We start from the raw sequence: 21,734 nt of genomic DNA, 5'->3' as shown, positions 1-21,734 counted from the left end.
TGATCAGACATCATATAACCCTGTTGATCAGACATCATATAACCCAGTCATAAAGACATCATATAACCCAGTCATAAAGACATCATATAACCCAGTCATAAAGACATCATATAACCCTGTTGATCAGACATCATATAACCCTGTTGATCAGACATCATATAACCCAGTCATAAAGACATCATATAACCCAGTCATAAAGACATCATATAACCCTGTTGATCAGACATCATATAACCCTGTTGATCAGACATCATATAACCCTGTCCTACAGACATCATATAACCCTGTTGATCAGACATCATATAACCCTGTCCTACAGACATCATATAACCCTGTCCTACAGACATCATATAACCCTGTTGATCAGACATCATATAACCCTGTCCTACAGATATCATATAACCCTGTTGATCAGACATCATATAACCCTGTCCTACAGACATCATATAACCCAGTCATAAAGACATCATATAACCCTGTCCTACAGACATCATATAACCCTGTTGATCAGACATCATATAACCCTGTCCTACAGACATCATATAACCCTGTCCTACAGACATCATATAACCCTGTCCTACAGACATAATATAACCCTGTCCTACAGACATCATATAACCCAGTCATAAAGACATCATATAACCCAGTCATAAAGACATCATATAACCCAGTCATAAAGACATCATATAACCCTGTTGATCAGACATCATATAACCCTGTCCTACAGACATCATATAACCCTGTCCTACAGACATCATATAACCCTGTCCTACAGACATAATATAACCCTGTCCTACAGACATCATATAACACAGTCATAAAGACATCATATAACCCAGTCATAAAGACATCATATAACCCAGTCATAAAGGCATCATATAACCCTGTCCTACAGACATCATATAACCCTGTCCTACAGACATAATATAACCCTGTCCTACAGACATCATATAACCCTGTCCTACAGACATCATATAACCCTGTCCTACAGACATCATATAACCCTGTCCTACAGACATCATATAACCCTGTTGATCAGACATCATATAACCCTGTTGATCAGACATCATATAACCCTGTTGATCAGACATCATATAACCCTGTTGATCAGACATCATATAACCCTGTCCTACAGACATCATATAACCCTGTCCTACAGACATCATATAACCCTGTTGATCAGACATCATATAACCCTGTTGATCAGACATCATATAACCCTGTTGATCAGACATCATATAACCCTGTCCTACAGACATACTATAACCCTGTCCTACAGACATCATATAACCCTGTTGATCAGACATCATATAACCCTGTCATAAAGACATAATATAACCCTGTACTACAGACATCATATAACCCTGTCCTACAGACATCATATAACCCTGTCCTACAGACATCATATAACCCTGTTGATCAGACATCATATAACCCTGTTGATCAGACATCATATAACCCTGTCCTACAGACATCATATAACCCAGTCATAAAGACATCATATAACCCAGTCATAAAGACATAATATAACCCTGTCCTACAGACATCATATAACCCTGTCCTACAGACATCATATAACCCTGTCCTACAGACATCATATAACCCTGTCCTACAGACATCATATAACCCTGTCCTACAGACATCATATAACCCTGTCATACAGACATCATATAACCCTGTTGATCAGACATCATATAACCATGTCATACAGACATCATATAACCCTGTTGATCAGACATCATATAACCATGTCATACAGACATCATATAACCCTGTTGATCAGACATCATATAACCATGTCATACAGACATCATATAACCCTGTTGATCAGACATCATATAACCCTGTCATACAGACATCATATAACCCTGTTGATCAGACATCATATAACCATGTCATACAGACATCATATAACCCTGTCATACAGACATCATATAACCCTGTTGATCAGACATCATATAACCCTGTCCTACAGACATCATATAACCCTGTCCTATAGACATCATATAACCCTGTCCTACAGACATCATATAACCCTGTCATACAGACATCATATAACCCTGTTGATCAGACATCATATAACCCTGTCCTACAGACATCATATAACCATGTCATACAGACATCATATAACCCTGTCCTACAGACATCATATAACCCTGTTGATCAGACATCATATAACCCTGTCCTACAGACATCATATAACCCTGTCATACAGACATCATATAACCCTGTCATACAGACATCATATAACCCTGTCCTACAGACATCATATAACCCTGTCCTACAGACATCATATAACCCTGTCCTATAGACATCATATAACCCTGTCCTACAGACATCACATAACCCTGTCATAAAGACATCATATAACCCTGTCCTACAGACATCATATAACCCTGTCCTACAGACATCATATAACCCTGTTGATCAGACATCATATAACCCTGTTGATCAGACATCATATAACCCTGTCATGAAGACATAATATAACCCTGTCCTACAGACATCATATAACCCTGTCCTACAGACATCATATAACCCTGTCCTACAGACATCATATAACCCTGTCCTACAGACATCATATAACCCTGTCATACAGACATCATATAACCCTGTCATACAGACATCATATAACCCTGTTGATCAGACATCATATAACCCTGTCCTACAGACATCATATAACCCTGTCATACAGACATCATATAACCCTGTTGATCAGACATCATATAACCCTGTCATACAGACATCATATAACCCTGTCATACAGACATCATATAACCCTGTCATACAGACATCATATAACCCTGTTGATCAGACATCATATAACCCTGTCATACAGACATCATATAACCCTGTTGATCAGACATCATATAACCCTGTCCTACAGACATCATATAACCCTGTCCTACAGACATCATATAACCCTGTCCTACAGACATAATATAACCCTGTCCTACAGACATAATATAACCCTGTCCTACAGACATCATATAACCCTGTCCTACAGACATAATATAACCCTGTCCTACAGACATCATATAACCCAGTCATAAAGACATCATATAACCCAGTCATAAAGACATAATATAACCCTGTCCTACAGACATCATATAACCCTGTCCTACAGACATCATATAACCCTGTCCTACAGACATCATATAACCCTGTCCTACAGACATCATATAACCCTGTCCTACAGACATCATATAACCCTGTCATACAGACATCATATAACCCTGTTGATCAGACATCATATAACCATGTCATACAGACATCATATAACCCTGTTGATCAGACATCATATAACCATGTCATACAGACATCATATAACCCTGTTGATCAGACATCATATAACCATGTCATACAGACATCATATAACCCTGTTGATCAGACATCATATAACCCTGTCATTACAGACATCATATAACCCTGTTGATCAGACATCATATAACCATGTCATACAGACATCATATAACCCTGTCATACAGACATCATATAACCCTGTTGATCAGACATCATATAACCCTGTCCTACAGACATCATATAACCCTGTCCTATAGACATCATATAACCCTGTCCTACAGACATCATATAACCCTGTCATACAGACATCATATAACCCTGTTGATCAGACATCATATAACCCTGTCCTACAGACATCATATAACCATGTCATACAGACATCATATAACCCTGTCCTACAGACATCATATAACCCTGTTGATCAGACATCATATAACCCTGTCCTACAGACATCATATAACCCTGTCATACAGACATCATATAACCCTGTCCTACAGACATCATATAACCCTGTCCTACAGACATCATATAACCCTGTCCTACAGACATCATATAACCCTGTCCTATAGACATCATATAACCCTGTCCTACAGACATCACATAACCCTGTCATAAAGACATCATATAACCCTGTCATACAGACATCATATAACCCTGTCCTACAGACATCATATAACCCTGTTGATCAGACATCATATAACCCTGTTGATCAGACATCATATAACCCTGTCATAAAGACATAATATAACCCTGTCCTACAGACATCATATAACCCTGTCCTACAGACATCATATAACCCTGTCCTACAGACATCATATAACCCTGTCCTACAGACATCATATAACCCTGTCCTACAGACATCATATAACCCTGTCCTACAGACATCATATAACCCGTCATACAGACATCATATAACCCTGTCATACAGACATCATATAACCCTGTTGATCAGACATCATATAACCCCTGTCCTACAGACATCATATAACCCTGTCATACAGACATCATATAACCCTGTTGATCAGACATCATATAACCCTGTCATACAGACATCATATAACCCTGTCATACAGACATCATATAACCCTGTTGATCAGACATCATATAACCCTGTCCTACAGACATCATATAACCCTGTCCTACAGACATCATATAACCCTGTCCTACAGACATCATATAACCCTGTCCTACAGACATCATATAACCCTGTTGATCAGACATCATATAACCCTGTCATACAGACATCACATAACCCTGTTGATCAGACATCATATAACCCTGTCCTACAGACATCATATAACCCTGTCCTACAGACATAATATAACCCTGTCCTACAGACATAATATAACCCTGTCCTACAGACATCATATAACCCTGTCCTACAGACATAATATAACCCTGTCCTACAGACATCATATAACCCTGTTGATCAGACATCATATAACCCTGTTGATCAGACATCATATAACCCTGTCATAAAGACATAATATAACCCTGTCCTACAGACATCATATAACCCTGTCCTACAGACATCATATAACCCTGTCCTACAGACATCATATAACCCTGTCCTACAGACATCATATAACCCTGTCCTACAGACATCGTATAACCCTGTCCCTACAGACATCATATAACCCTGTCATACAGACATCATATAACCCTGTCATACAGACATCATATAACCCTGTTGATCAGACATCATATAACCCTGTCCTACAGACATCATATAACCCTGTCATACAGACATCATATAACCCTGTTGATCAGACATCATATAACCCTGTCTTACAGACATCATATAACCCTGTCATACAGACATCATATAACCCTGTTGATCAGACATCATATAACCCTGTCCTACAGACATCATATAACCCTGTTGATCAGACATCATATAACCCTGTCCTACAGACATCATATAACCCTGTTGATCAGACATCATATAACCCTGTCATACAGACATCATATAACCCTGTTGATCAGACATCATATAACCCTGTCCTACAGACATCATATAACCCTGTCCTACAGACATCATATAACCCTGTCTTACAGACATAATATAACCCTGTCCTACAGACATCATATAACCCTGTCCTACAGACATCATATAACCCTGTCCTACAGACATAATATAACCCTGTCCTACAGACATCATATAACCTTGTTGATCAGACATCATATAACCCTGTCATAAAGACATCATATAACCCTGTCCTACAGACATAAAATAACCCTGTTGATCAGACATCATATAACCCTGTCATAAAGACATAATATAACCCTGTCCTACAGACATCATATAACCCTGTCCTACAGACATCATATAACCCTGTCCTACAGACATCATAAAACCCTGTCCTACAGACATCATATAACCCTGTCCTACAGACATCATATAACCCTGTCCTACAGACATAATATAACCCTGTCATACAGACATCATATAACCCTGTCCTACAGACATCATATAACCCTGTTGATCAGACATCATATAACCCTGTTGATCAGACATCATATAACCCTGTCATAAAGACATCATATAACCCTGTTGATCAGACATCATATAACCCTGTTGATCAGACATCATATAACCCTGTCCTACAGACATCATATAACCCTGTCCTACAGACATAATATAACCCTGTCCTACAGACATCATATAACCCTGTCCTACAGACATCATATAACCCTGTCCTACAGACATCATATAACCCTGTCATACAGACATCATATAACCCTGTCCTACAGACATCATATAACCCTGTCCTACAGACATCATATAACCCTGTTGATCAGACATCATATAACCCTGTCCTACAGACATAATATAACCCTGTCCTACAGACATCATATAACCCTGTCCTACAGACATAATATAACCCTGTCCTACAGACATCATATAACCCTGTCCTACAGACATCATATAACCCTGTTGATCAGACATCATATAACCCTGTCCTACAGACATCATATAACCCTGTTGATCAGACATCATATAACCCTGTCCTACAGACATCATATAACCCTGTTGATCAGACATCATATAACCCTGTCCTACAGACATCATATAACCCTGTCCTACAGACATCATATAACCCTGTCCTACAGACATCATATAACCCTGTCCTACAGACATAATATAACCCTGTTGATCAGACATCATATAACCCTGTCCTACAGACATCATATAACCCTGTCATACAGACATCATATAACCCTGTTGATCAGACATCATATAACCCTGTCCTACAGACATAATATAACCCTGTCCTACAGACATCATATAACCCTGTTGATCAGACAGATGGAGGTGATTTTATTTACCCTCTAACCTTTAACCTCTGACCTCTGACCCTAAGACCCTGACCCGGAGGTGATGTGATTTACCCTGATGTTGGAGGCGGGCCACTGTCTCCGGGGGAGGATACAGAAGGTTCCAGCGCTGAGGCCCTCATTACGACACAGGAACTCTACGAACCTCACCCCTCCTACCAGACAGTAGCCACAGTCCAGAACACTGGGCACTAGGAAGACAACACAGAGGGACAAACCAAGTCAGTATGCATAAGGGTGTGTGGTAGAATGAACATAATGGTGCACTGATTTACATTTGACATTTTAGTCATTTAGCGACTTACAGTTAGTGAGCAAACGCCATGCTCTACCAACTGAGCTACACGGGACCACTGATCACTAACTAAGTACATTTTTCATTCTGTTTTCAATTTTGTTTAGGCAACACTCAAGGGCAACAGTTTGGTTGGAGGTATACTGCAATAGGCTACGTTATATGGAGCAACCAATCATCATAACATCATTGCATCATGGTTAGTTAGGGAGTATGAACCACTCACCTGTCAGTATGGGAGGGGGTCAGGACCACTCACCTGTCAGTATGGGAGGGGGTCTGGACCACTCACCTGTCAGTATGGGAGGGGGTCAGGACCACTCACCTGTCAGTATGGGAGGGGGTCAGGACCACTCACCTGTCAGTATGGGAGGGGGTCAGGACCACTCACCTGTCAGTATGGGAGGGGGTCAGGACCACTCACCTGTCAGTATGGGAGGGGGTCAGGACCACTCACCTGTCAGTATGGGAGAGGGTCAGGACCACTCACCTGTCAGTATGGGAGGGGGTCTGGACCACTCACCTGTCAGTATGGGAGAGGGTCTGGACCACTCACCTGTCAGTATGGGAGAGGGTCAGGACCACTCACCTGTCAGTATGGGAGAGGGTCAGGACCACTCACCTGTCAGTATGGGAGGGGTCAGGACCACTCACCTGTCAGTATGGGAGGGGTCAGGACCACTCACCTGTCAGTATGGGAGAGGGTCTGGACCACTCACCTGTCAGTATGGGAGGGGGTCAGGACCACTCACCTGTCAGTATGGGAGGGGGTCTGGACCACTCACCTGTCAGTATGGGAGGGGGTCAGGACCACTCACCTGTCAGTATGGGAGAGGGTCAGGACCACTCACCTGTCAGTATGGGAGGGGGTCAGGACCACTCACCTGTCAGTATGGGAGAGGGTCAGGACCACTCACCTGTCAGTATGGGAGGGGGTCTGGACCACTCACCTGTCAGTATGGGAGGGGGTCAGGACCACTCACCTGTCAGTATGGGAGGGGGTCAGGACCACTCACCTGTCAGTATGGGAGGGGGTCAGGACCACTCACCTGTCAGTATGGGAGGGGGTCTGGACCACTCACCTGTCAGTATGGGAGGGGGTCAGGACCACTCACCTGTCAGTATGGGAGGGGGTCAGTTAGTGTGGACCACTCACATGTCAGTATGGGAGAGGGTCAGGACCACTCACCTGTCAGTATGGGAGAGGGTCAGGACCACTCACCTGTCAGTATGGGAGGGGGTCTGGACCACTCACCTGTCAGTATGGGAGGGGGTCAGGACCACTCACCTGTCAGTATGGGAGGGGGGTCAGGACCACTCACCTGTCAGTATGGGAGGGGGTCAGGACCACTCACCTGTCAGTATGGGAGGGGTCAGGACCACTCACCTGTCAGTATGGGAGGGGGGTCAGGACCACTCACCTGTCAGTATGGGAGGGGGTCTGGACCACTCACCTGTCAGTATGGGAGGGGGGTCAGGACCACTCACCTGTCAGTATGGGAGAGGGTCAGGACCACTCACCTGTCAGTATGGGAGAGGGTCAGGACCACTCACCTGTCAGTATGGGAGGGGGTCTGGACCACTCACCTGTCAGTATGGGAGGGGGTCAGGACCACTCACCTGTCAGTATGGGAGAGGGTCAGGACCACTCACCTGTCAGTATGGGAGAGGGTCAGGACCACTCACCTGTCAGTATGGGAGAGGGTCAGGACCACTCACCTGTCAGTATGGGAGGGGGTCAGGACCATTCACCTGTCAGTATGGGAGGGGGTCAGGACCACTCAGGTGTCTGTATAGGAGGGGGTCAGTTAGTGTGGACCACTCACGTGTCAGTATGGGAGGCGGTCTGCGGGCTTCGATGGGAACCAGCAGTGGGTACTGGGCCTGAGTTTCTACAACCAGGAAGTCTTGGTAGTCAGCCAGGGAGTCTGGAGCAAACCGTACTGTGTACTGGCAGGACATCCCAGGGGCTACCATACCCCCCTCGCCTGGAAACCTGCCTGGAGACACAACAACACATCCTATTACCTTTAAAGCGCACTACGTTTGACCTCTCAAACAGACATTATACAGCTGTGGTAGTGTGGGCCAGGAAAATAACCTCTCCCTCAACGCCAACTAAATCAAGGAGCAGATCGCGGACTTCAGGAAACAGCAGAGGGTGCACCCCCCTATCCACATCGACGGGACTGCAGTGGAGAAGGTGAAAAGCTTCAAGTTCCTCGGCGTACACATCACTGACGATCTGAAATGGTCCACCCACATAGGCAGTGTGGTGAAGAAGGCGCAAAAGTGCCTCTTCAACCTCAGGAGGCTGAAGAAATGTGGCTTGGCACCTAAAATCCTCACAAACTTTTACAGATGCACAATTGAGAGCATCCTGTCGGGCTGTATCACCGCCTGGTACAGCAACTGCACCGCCCGCAACTGCAGGGCTCTCCAGAGCCATTTTGCCACAACTTTGGAAGTATGCTTGGGGTCATTGTCCATTTGGAAGACCCATTTGCGACCAAGCTTTAACTTCCTGACTGATGTCTTGAGATGTTGCTTCAATATATCCACATAATTTTCCTTCCTCATGATGCCATCTATTTTGTGAAGTGCACCAGTCCCTCCTGCAGCAAAGCACCCCCACAGCATGATGCTGCCACCCCCGTGCTTCACGGTTGGGATGGTGTTCTTCGGCTTGCAAGCATCCCCCTTTTTCCTCCAAACATAACGATGGTCATTATGGCCAAACAGTTCTATTTTTGTTTCATAGACCAGAGGACATTTCTCCAAAAAGTACGATCTTTGTCCCCATGTGCAGTTGCAAACCGTAGTCTGGTCTTTTTAGTTTTGGAGCAGTGGCTTCTTCCTTGCTGAGCAGCCTTAAAGTTATGTCGATATAGGACTTGTTTTACTTGAGATATAGATACTTTTGTACCTGTTTCCTCCAGCATCTTCACAAGGTCCTTTGCTGTTGTTCTGGGATTGATTTGCACATTTCGCACCAAAGTACGTTCATCTCTAGGAGACAGAACGCGTCTCCTTCCTGAGCGGTATGACGGCTGCGTGGTGTTTATACTTGCGTACTATTGTTTGTACAGATGAACGTGGTACCTTCAGGCGTTTGGAAATTGCTCCCAAGGATGAACCAGACTTGTGGAGGTCTACAATTTATTTATCTGAGGTCTTGGCTGATTTCTTTTGATTTCCCCATGATGTCAAGCAAAGAGGCACTGAGTTTGAAGGTAGTTCTTGAAATACATCCACAGGTACACCTCCAATTGACTCAAATGATGTCAATTAGCCTATCAGAAGCTTCTAAAGCCATGACATCATTTTCTGGAATTTTCCAAGCTGTTTAAAGGCACAGTCAACTTAGTGTATGTAAACTTCTGACCCACTGGAATTGTGATATAGTGAATTATAAGTGAAATAATCTGTCTGTAAACAATTGTTGGAAAAATGTATTGTGTCATGCACAAAGTAGATGTCCTAACCGACTTGCCAAAACTATAGTTTGTTAACAAGAAATGTGTGGAGTGGTTGAAAAACTAGTTCTAATGACTCCAACCTAAGTGTATGTAAACTTCCGACTTCAACTGTATATGTCTAAATTATTTTTGGAAGCTACCCGGAACATATCCCAGTCCGCGTGATCAAAACAATCTTGAAGCGTGGATTCCGATTTGTCAAACCAGCGTTGAATAGTCCTTAGCACAGTTACTTCCTGTTTGAGATTCTGCCTATAGGAAGGGAGAGGCAAAATGGAGTCGTGGTCAGATTTGCCGAAAGGAGGGCGGGGGAGGGCCTTATAACCATCCCGGAAGTTTGAATAGCAATGGTCGAGGATTTTAGCAGCGCGAGTACAACAGTCGATATGTTGATAGAACTTCGGCAGCCTAGTCCTCAAATTTGCTTTGTTAAAATCCCCGGCTACAATAAATGCAGCCTCAGGATATGTGGTTTCCAGTTTGCATAAAGTCCAGTGAAGTTCTTTGAGGGCCGTCGGCTTGAGGGGGGATATACACGGCCGTGACTATAACCGAATAACATTATCTTGGGAGAGCAGCTTGATTGTGAGATATTCTACGTCGGGTGAACAGAAGGACTCGAGTTCCTGTATGTTACTACAATTACACCACGAGTCGTTAATCATGAAACACACACCTCCGCCCTTCTGCTTCCCGGAGAGATATTTATTCCTGTCTGCGCGATGAACTGAGAACCCATCTGGCTGGACCGATTTCGACAGAATATCCCCAGAGAGCCATGTTTCAGTGAAACAGAGGATGTTACAGGCCTTGATGTCTCTCTGGAAAGAAATCCTTGCCCGTAGTTCGTCGACTTTGTTAACCAAAGATTGAACATTAGCGAGTAGAATACTTGGAAGCGGTGGGTGGTGTGCGCGCCTCCTAAGTCGGACCAGCAGGCTGCTCCGAGTGCCTCTCCTCGAGGATATCCTGATATCCAATAGTTTTTCCCGGCTGTATGTAATGATGCAAAACACTTTCTGAGCTAATAATGTAAAAAATAATACATAAAAATACTGCAAAGTTTCCTAAGAGCTAGTCGCGAGGCCGCCATCTTCGTCGGCGCCAGTTTAGAGCTGCTCCCTATATCATCTTACCGTTGGGTGCATCTGCAGGAACCTCTCTTTATACTTCTATTGGTCCATTACACAGGTGGGAGGCGGGGTCACTCCAGTACATTAGGTGGGAGGCGGGGTCGCTCCAGTACATTAGGTGGGAGGCGGGGTCGCTCCAGTACACAGGTGGGAGGCGGGGTCGCTCCAGTACATTAGGTGGGAGGCGGGGTCGCTCCAGTACACAGGTGGGAGGCGGGGTCGCTCCAGTACATTAGGTGGGAGGTGGGGTCGCTCCAGTACATTAGGTGGGAGGCGGGGTCGCTCCAGTACATTAGGTGGCAGTAATGCACCAAAACATTGGATGCCAACCGATAAACCCCACAGAAGAAGAAGAGGTGACAACGGTAGCTAGCTATAGCTGGTACACACCAGTAGTGTCCTTCGTCCTAACCCTCACCCTAGCTAGCTAACTAGCCTCCCAGAGTAGCTAACCCTAACCCTAGCTAGCTAACTAGCCTCCCAGAGTAGCTAACCCTAACCCTAGCTAGCTAACTAGCCTCCCAGAGTAGCTAACCCTAACCCTAGCTAGCTAACTAGCCTCCCAGAGTAGCTAACCCTAACCCTAGCTAGCTAACTAGCCTCCCAGAGTAGGAGGTAGGTGGGGGCGACACCGATAGACAGTGTTTTCTGCAGTACACAGCAGGCAGGAGGCGGGGGCGACACCGTGTGCTAGCTAGCTAACTAGCAAGTAGCTAACACACGGTGTCTATAACTAGCAAGCTATGTATTGTACCTTTAAAAGGTTTATCGCTTGGATGTAACTGCTAACTGTGGCTCATAGTGTTCTTATGGCTGGGTCCGGGAGTGGGCTGCCTTGGGGTGCATAAAGTGGCTGGGTCCGGGAGTGGGCTGCCTTGGGGTGCATAAAGTGGCTGGGTCCGGGAGTGGGCTGCCTTGGGGTGCATAAAGTGGCTGGGTCCGAGAGTGGGCTGCCTTGGGGTGCATAAAGTGGCTGGGTCCGGGAGTGGGCTGCCTTGGGGTGCATAAAGTGGCTGGGTCCGGGAGTGGGCTGCCTTGGGGTGCATAAAGTGGCTGGGTCCGGGAGTGGGCTGCCTTGGGGTGCATAAAGTGGCTGGGTCCGGGAGTGGGCTGCCTTGGGGTGCATAAAGTGGCTGGGTCCGGGAGTGGGCTGCCTTGGGGTGCATAAAGTGGCTGGGTCCGGGAGTGGGCTGCCTTGGGGTGCATAAAGTGGCTGGGTTACCACAGATTCCTTATGGTCCTCAGTAGCTCAATTGGTAGAGCATGGCTCTAGTAATGACAAGGTATGCGCACGTGACTGTAAGTCCCTTTGGATAAAAGCGTCTGCTAAATGGCATATTATTATTTATATTATTATTCCTGTTTGAACCTCGCGCTTTACCAAGTCACGTTGTTTTGGACTTGCAGTTCCTTGTACGAGTTCTGACATTTCAGGCTCGCAAAGTAAGTATTTTTCTTTCAACCGTGGTGTCTATGGACTTTGGCAGCGTGTCATAGCCAAGTTCCAGCAGGTTCTGATTCCCAATATGGGGCTCTGACAGTTCAGGCTTCTCAGGAAAGGTTTAGGGGAAAAGGTGGCTTCTGTTCCCCTTTTTGGAGCCGGTGGAACCTGTGTGTGCTTGGGCTGCAGTGGGGCTTGGGGCGCGATTCTATGTCCCCATAGTATGTTATACCGAGTGACCGACTGAAAGGGAACGTACAGTTATGAATATAACTGCGATTCTATGTCCCCATAGTATGTTATACCAAGTGACCGACTGAAAGGGAACGTACAGTTATGAATATAACTGCGATTCTATGTCCCCATAGTATGTTATACCGAGTGACCGACTGAAAGGGAACGTACAGTTATGAATATAACTACTGTTCCTTGAAGGAGGAAACAAGGTATAACATATATTGGCCCCGTACCATCAGGGGATTTTGGCCATGCTGAAGTGCGGTACTGAATTGAGGAAATGAATGCGAGCCAGGAAGGAGGGCTTCTGAGGGCGGGCTCAGCAATCATTGGCCTGTTAGGCGTGACTTCACTTTTCTTCAGGTGAATATGATTGGTCCTTCAGGGAACAGTAGTTATATTCATAAATGTATGTTTTCCATACCCATTCAAATGTTCTGAAACTCCCTATAAACTACTGGATACATTCCAGAGACATATCGACATATAGAGGGAGGGGGGTGGTGGTTAGGGTTAGGGTTAGGGTTAGGGTTAGGGTTAGGGTTAGTGATAGGGGGACTAAGAGAGGGGAAGGGTAGAGTACTGATCGAGACCCAGGGAGAAGTGATGGGTGGTGGGGGAGGGTTAGGGTTAGTGGTGGGGGGACTAAGAGAGGGGAAGGGTAGAGTACTGACCGAGACCCAGGGAGAAGTGATGGGTGGTGGGGTTAGGGTTAGGGTTAGTGGTGGGGGGGACTAAGAGAGGGGAAGGGTAGAGTACTGATCGAGACCCAGGGAGAAGTGATGGGTGGTGGGGTTAGGGTTAGGGTTAGTGGTGGGGGGACTAAGAGAGGGAAGGGTAGAGTACTGACCGAGACCCAGGGAGAAGTGATGGGTGGTGGGGGGGATGACCCGGACATGTCGGCTGGTAGCAGTCATGTTCCTCAGCTCCACTGTAGTCTGAAGGAGGAAGAGGAGAGGAAGAGGTCAATCGTTGCAAATAATGGATTCCACTATCAGCGATGATTGAATTGAAGCCTTAGTGAACCAGAATCACAGGGTCGTAGTTCAACACAACCAGAGAATATCGGAGGTCTTATGAGTTCAATGATAAGAGAAACTAGACAACGGTCCAGGAACATTATGACTATATACAGAACCAGTCAAAGGTTTGGACACACCTACTCATTCAAGGATTTTTCTTTATTTTTACTATTTTCTACATTTTCTACAACTTCTGACCCACTGGAATTGTGATACAGTGAATTATAAGTGAAATAATCTGTCTGTAAACAATTGTTGGAAAAATTACTTGTGTCACGCACAAAGTACATGTCCTAACCGACTTGCCAAAACTATAGTTTGTTAACAAGAAATGTGTGGAGTGGTTGAAAAACAAGTTTTAATGACTCCAACCTAAGTGTATGTAAACTTCTGACTTCAACTGTACCTCATACACCTTTCCCACTGTAATCAGTACGTACCTCATTTACCTGTCCTAATGTAGTCAGTACGTACCTCATTAACCTGTCCTAATGTAGTCAGTACGTACCTCATTTACCTGTCCCAATGTAGTCAGTACGTACCTCATAGACCTGTCCTAATGTAGTCAGTACGTACCTCATAGACCTGTCCTAATGTAGTCAGTACGTACCTCATAGACCTGTCCTAATGTAGTCAGTACGTACCTCATAGACCTGTCCTAATGTAGTCAGTACGTACCTCATAGACCTGTCCTAATGTAGTCAGTACGTACCTCATTAACCTGTCCTAATGTAGTCAGTACGTACCTCATTTACCTGTCCCAATGTAGTCAGTACGTACCTCATAGACCTGTCCTAATGTAGTCAGTACGTACCTCATAGACCTGTCCTAATGTAGTCAGTACGTACCTCATAGACCTGTCCTAATGTAGTCAGTACGTACCTCATAGACCTGTCCTAATGTAGTCAGTACGTACCTCATAGACCTGTCCTAATGTAGTCAGTACGTACCTCATAGACATGTCCTAATGTAGTCAGTACGTACCTCATAGACCTGTCCTAATGTTGTCAGTACGTACCTCATAGACCTGTCCTAATGTAGTCAGTACGTACCTCATAGACCTGTCCTAATGTAGTCAGTACGTACCTCATAGACCTGTCCTACTCTGTAGTCAGTACGTACCTCATAGACCTGTCCTAATGTAGTCAGTACGTACCTCATAGACCTGTCCTAATGTAGTCAGTACGTACCTCATAGACCTGTCCTAATGTAGTCAGTACGTACCTCATAGACCTGTCCTAATGTAGTCAGTACGTACCTCATAGACCTGTCCTACTCTGTAGTCAGTGAAGAACACAGCAGGTGGATTGGCCAGGAACACAGGGATGGGCTCAGCTGGGGAGCTGGTGGGGAACAACATGAAGACAGGTCAGCTATATTATGGGGCATTATTTACTGTGCTGTGATAGGTAGACAGATCGGTGGATGGGCAACTGATGAAAAACACACACACACACAGAAAACAGACAGGTTTGTGTGTCCTGAATATACTGTATGTCTACTCCTGGTAATGATTAAGTTAACCACATTAGGATTGAAACATTTAGTTTCCAGCTTCTGTCTCTGTGCTGCTGCTGCAATACACCCAGTCATGTAAGGAAGCTGACTTCTAGGAATGTATGAAGTAAAATCTAATGAAACTAGAAACTGACATTTCCTAAAGAAAATGTGTGTGCTTGCTAGTCTTGAAGTATTATGGATTAGTTGATTAGATCCCCATTAGCTGTTGCTCTTCCTCGGGTCCAAAACAAAACATGAAATACATCAGGGTACATAACAGTTATAGACAAGAACAAGATAATATTACATAAAAATAACAATACAAATAAATATTGTCAAGACACCAAGAGACAAAAAAGAATTACTACTGTATTTACACACTATTCCTACAGTATATACATATTCATATAATTATATACAGAACAGTTGAATGATATCTTTAGAAAGAGGAGAGGCACTGTGATACAATATTTTTTTAAATCTGTTTTTTAAGGCTTAACTAGCTTTTTGCCTGAGTAACCTCTGGTGGCAGAGCATTCCATGATGACATGGCTCTATACATAACTGAGTATCCTCTGGTGGCAGAGCATTCCATGATGACATGGCTCTATACATAACTGAGTATCCTCTGGTGGCAGAGCATTCCAGGATGACATGGCTCTATACATAACTGAGTATCCTCTGGTGGCAGAGCATTCCATGATGACATGGCTCTATACATAACTGAGTATCCTCTGGTGGCAGAGCATTCCAGGATGACATGGCTCTATACATAACTGAGTATCCTCTGGTGGCAGAGCATTCCACGATGACATGGCTCTATACATAACTGAGTATCCTCTGGTGGCAGAGCATTCCATGATGACATGGCTCTATACATAACTGAGTATCCTCTGGTGGCAGAGCATTCCATGATGACATGGCTCTATACATAACTGAGTATCCTCTGGTGGCAGAGCATTCCATGATGACATGGCTCTATACATAACTGAGTATCCTCTGGTGGCAGAGCATTCCATGATGACATGGCTCTATACATAACTGAGTATCCTCTGGTGGCAGAGCATTCCATGATGGCATGGCTCTATACATAACTGAGTATCCTCTGGTGGCAGAGCATTCCAGGATGACATGGCTCTATACATAACTGAGTATCCTCTGGTGGCAGAGCATTCCAGGATGACATGGCTCTATACATAACTGAGTATCCTCTGGTGGCAGAGCATTCCAGGATGACATGGCTCTATACATAACTGAGTATCCTCTGGTGGCAGAGCATTCCATGATGACATGGCTCTATACATAACTGAGTATCCTCTGGTGGCAGAGCATTCCAGGATGACATGGCTCTATACATAACTGAGTATCCTCTGGTGGCAGAGCATTCCACGATGACATGGCTCTATACATAACTGAGTATCCTCTGGTGGCAGAGCATTCCACGATGACATGGCTCTATACATAACTGAGTAACCTCTGGTGGCAGAGCATTCCACGATGACATGGCTCTATACATAACTGAGTATCCTCTGGTGGCAGAGCATTCCAGGATGACATGGCTCTATACATAACTGAGTATCCTCTGGTGGCAGAGCATTCCAGGATGACATGGCTCTATACATAACTGAGCGATGCATTAAATCAGTTTTTGGGTACCGTGAAGAAACCCATAGTGGTGTCTGGTGGGTTTTGATAACCGTGTACAGTGCCTTCGGAAAGTATTCAGACCCCTTGACTTTTTCCACATTTTGTTACGTTACAGCCTTATTCTAAAATGGATTACATCAATCTACACACAATACCCCATAATGACAAAGCAAAAATATATTTTTAGAAATGTTTGCACATGTATTAAAAATAAAACAATGGAAATATCACATTTACATAAGTATTCAGACCCTTTACTCAGTACTTTGTTGAAGCACCTTTGGCAGCAATTACAGCCTTGAGTCTTCTACAAGCTTGGCACACCTGTATTTGGGGAGTTTCTCCCATTCTTCTCTGCAGATCCTCTCAAGCTCTGTCAGGTTGGATGGGGAGCGTCGCTGCACAGCTATTTTCAGGTCTCTCCAGAGATGTTCGATTGGGTTCAGGCTCTGGCTGGGCCACTCAAGGGCATTCAGAGACTTGTCCCGAAGCTACTCCTGCGTTGTCTTGGCTGTGTGCACATGAGCAGGTTTTCATCAAGGATCTCTCTGTACTTTGCTCCATTCATCTTTCCCTCGATCCTGACTAGTCTCCCAAATCAAATCAAATCAAATGTTCCGGTACCGCTTGCCGTGCGGTAGCAGAGAGAACAGTCTATGACTAGGGTGGCTGGAGTCTTTGACCATTTTTAGGGCCTTCCTCTGACACCGCCTGATATAGAGGTCCTGGATGGTAGGAAGCTTGGCCCCAGTGATGTACTGGGCCGTACGCACTACCCTCTGTAGTGCCTTGCGGTCGGAGGCCGAGCAGTTGCCATACCAGGCAGTGATGCAACCAGTCAGGATGCTCTCGATGGTGCAGCTGTAGAACCTTTTGAGGACCCATGCCAAATATTTTCAGTCTCCTTAGGGGGAATAGGTTTTGTCGTGTCCTCTTCACGACTGCCTTGGTGTGCTTGGACCATGATAGTTTGTTGGTGATGTGGACACCAAGGAACTTGAAGCTCTCAACCTGCTCCACTACAGCCCCGTCAATGAGAATGGGGGCGTGCTCGGTCCTCTTCTTTTTCCTGTAGTCCACAATCATCTCCTTTGTCTTGATCACGTTGAGGGAGAGGTTGTTGTCCTGGCACCACACGGCCAGGTCTCTGACCTCCTCCCTATAGGCTGTCTTGTCGTTGTCGGTGATCAGGCCTACCACTGTTGCGTCATCGGCAAACTTAATGATGGTGTTGGAGTCGTGCCTGGCCATGCAGTCATGGGTGAACAGGGAGTACAGGAGGGGACTGAGCACGCAGCCCTGAGGGGCCCCCGTGTTGAGGATCAGCGTGGCGGATGTGTTGTTACCTACCCTTACCACCTTGGAAGTCCAGGATCCAGTTGCAGAGGGAGGTGTTTAGTCCCAGGGTCCTTAGCTTAGTGATGAGCTTTGAGGGCACTATGGTGTTGAACGCTGAGCTGTAGTCAATGAATAGCATTCTCACATAGGTGTTCCTTTTGTCCAGGTGTGAAAGGGCAGTGTGGAGCGCAATAGAGATTGCATCATCTGTGGATGTGTTGGGGCGGTATGTAAATTGGAGTGGGTCTAGGGTTTCTGGGATAATGGTTGAAAATGTAATTGAGGTTGAAAACGTCAGTGAAGACACTTGCCAGTTGGTCAGCGCATGCTCGGAGTACACGTCCTGGTAATCCATCTTGCCCTGCAGCCTTGTGAATGTTGACCAGTTTAAAGGTCTTACTCACATTGGCTACGGAGAGCGTGATCACACAGTCGTCCGGAACAACTGATGCTCTCATGCATGTTTCAGTGTTACTTGCCTCGAAGCGAGCATAGAAGTAATTTAGCTCGTCTGGTAGGCTCGTGTCACTGGGTAGTTCGCAGCTGTGTTTCCCTTTGTAGTCTGTAATAGTTTGCAAGCCCTGCCACATCCGACGAGCGTCAGAGCAGGTGTAGTACGATTCGATCTTAGTCCTGTATTGACGCTTTGTCTGTTTGACGGTTCGTCGGAGGGCATAGCAGGATTTCTTACAAGCTTCCGGGTTAGATCTTTCTCCAAGATGGCGTAGCAGTGCGGTCGCTTTATTCATTGTCCTTGTGTAAATATCCCGTTTCTTGTTTTTTTGTCTATTTTGTATATATTTCTCAATTTTTACTTTTCATTCTTTAACTAAATATACTTTCCTGCAACCCGCCTCACCCAACGTGGAAAGGATTCTATTATTTCTTTATAACTTTCATCAAGAACCGTAAGCTGAAACTAGTGTAGCTGCAACTGAATGGCTACTTGATATTAGTCACCGTTAGCGTCTTCACCATTGTCCGTGGCCTACACTATCCACCAGCCAGCTCTAGCTCTAGCCTGGACAATTCGTCGGCCAGTCTGTACAGCGTGCTATCGACCCAGAGCTTATTGGACTTTCTGCCGGAATCACTGGACCCTAGCGCCGGATCATCGCAACCAGCTAGCTAGCTGCAACCTGTTGTTGGCTGATTACCATTGCCCTATAGCAAGCACCAGTTAGCCTTGAGCTAGCCTCAGGCCCATCTCCCGGCTATCTACCTCTCTGTCAACCGGACGGGACCTCCTAGTGTTGACACTGAGCCCCGCCGATCCAACACGACTGGTTTGCCGACGAAATAGTCTGATGTGGTTTCAACAGGCTTCCCGTTGCGACGACCACGAAGATCCATCTGCCAGCCCCGGCCCGCTAGCACACGCAAACTACAACTGTGCTCCCTGCTAGCTGTGCTGAAGCACCAATTTGAACTGCTCTCGGACTCACATATTGCTGTTCACTGGTCCTTATGATCACTCAGCTGCACAGCTGATGCCTGCTGGACTGTTCCTTTACACGGTACCCTGTCCTGTTTATTCTGTTTAGCCTTAGCCCAAACGTTATCGCTATTTCCAGTTGTTGTCTTAGCTCTCTCTAATAACACCTGTGACTGCTTTATGCCTCTCTCCCATGTCAATTATGCCTTGCCTATTGCTGTTTGGGTTAGTTCTTATTATACAATTTCACTGTAGAACCCCTAGTCCCTCTCAAACTGCCTCAAATAGTTCCTTTGTTCCAACCCCCATACACGCCGAGACCGGCTCAATCGGTGCCTCCAGTGACGCTATCTCTTTCATTGTTACCCAACGCTTAGGGTTACCTGAACTGTACTCATATCCTTCCATATCCTTTTCTGTACATAATGCCCTGAATCTTTTCTACAACGCCCGGAGAACTGCCCCCTTTATTCTATGTACCCAACGCACTAGAAGACCAGTTCTTAAAGCCTTTAGTCGTATCCTTATTCTAGTCCTCCTCTGTTCCTCTGGTGATGTAGAGGCTAACCCAGGCCCTGCAGCCCCCAGTATCACTCCTACTCCCCAGGAGCTATCATTTGTTGACTTCTGTAACCGTAAAAGTATTGGTTTTCTGCACGTAAATATCAGAAGCCTCCTTCCTAAGTTTGAGTTATTCACTGCGTTAGCACACTCCGCCAACCCTGATGTTCTAGCAGTGTCTGAATCCTGGCTTTGGAAGGCCACCAAAAATTCTGAAATTTCCATCCCCAACTATAACATTTTCCGTCTAGATAGAACTGCCAAAGGGGGTGGAGTTGCAATCTACTGTAGAGATACCCTGCAGAGCTCTATCATACTATCCAGGTCTGTGCCCAAACAGTTTGAGCTTCTACTTCTAAAAATCCACCTTTCCAGAAATAAATCTCACTGTTGCCGCTTGCTACAGACCCCCTCAGCCCCCAGCTGTGCCCTGGACACCATATGTGAATTGATTGCCCCCCCATCTATCCTCAGAGTTCGTACTGCTTGGTGACCTAAATTGGGATATGCTTAACACCCCGGCCATCCTACAATCTAAACTAGATGCCCTCAATCTCACACAAATTATCAACGAACCTACCAGGTACAACCCTAAATCCGTAAACATGGGTACCCTCATAGATATCATCCTGACTAACTTACCCTCTAAATACACCTCCGCTGTCTTCAACCAGGATCTCAGCGATCACTGCCTTATTGCCTGCGTCCGTAATGGGTCCGCGGTCAACGACCACCCCTCATCACTGTCAAACGCTCCCAAAAACACTTCAGCGAGCAGGCCTTCCTAATTGACCTGGCCCAGGTATCCTGGATGGATATAGATCTCATTCCGTCAGTAGAGGATGCCTGGTTGTTCTTTAAAAGTAATTTCCTCTCAATCTTAAATAAACATGCCCCATTCAAAAATACAGAACTAAGAACAGATATAGCCCCTGTTTCTCCTCAGACTTGACTGCCCTTGACCAGCACAAAAACATCCTGTGGCGTACTGCATTAGCATCAAA

General features: G+C 45.3%; 1 protein-coding gene across 2 annotated transcripts in view; it reads right to left on the bottom strand.

Moving 5' to 3' along the window:
* dlec1 (DLEC1 cilia and flagella associated protein) overlaps positions 1-21,734 on the bottom strand; it is a 164,291-nt gene that overhangs the window by 90,609 nt on the left and 51,948 nt on the right. For both annotated transcript variants that reach the window (XM_045210427.1, XM_045210428.1), the window contains exons 8-11: positions 15,508-15,592; positions 14,078-14,165; positions 8,764-8,937; positions 6,697-6,833 (exon numbers count right to left, since the gene is read on the bottom strand). In XM_045210427.1, coding sequence (XP_045066362.1) covers positions 6,697-6,833; positions 8,764-8,937; positions 14,078-14,165; positions 15,508-15,592 — 484 coding nt within the window. The remainder of the gene's footprint in view (positions 1-6,696; positions 6,834-8,763; positions 8,938-14,077; positions 14,166-15,507; positions 15,593-21,734) is intronic.

The sequence above is a fragment of the Coregonus clupeaformis genome, chromosome 34 (assembly GCF_020615455.1).
Source record: "Coregonus clupeaformis isolate EN_2021a chromosome 34, ASM2061545v1, whole genome shotgun sequence".
Classification (NCBI taxonomy): domain Eukaryota; kingdom Metazoa; phylum Chordata; class Actinopteri; order Salmoniformes; family Salmonidae; genus Coregonus; species Coregonus clupeaformis.
This window is presented reverse-complemented; position numbering and strand designations above follow the sequence as displayed.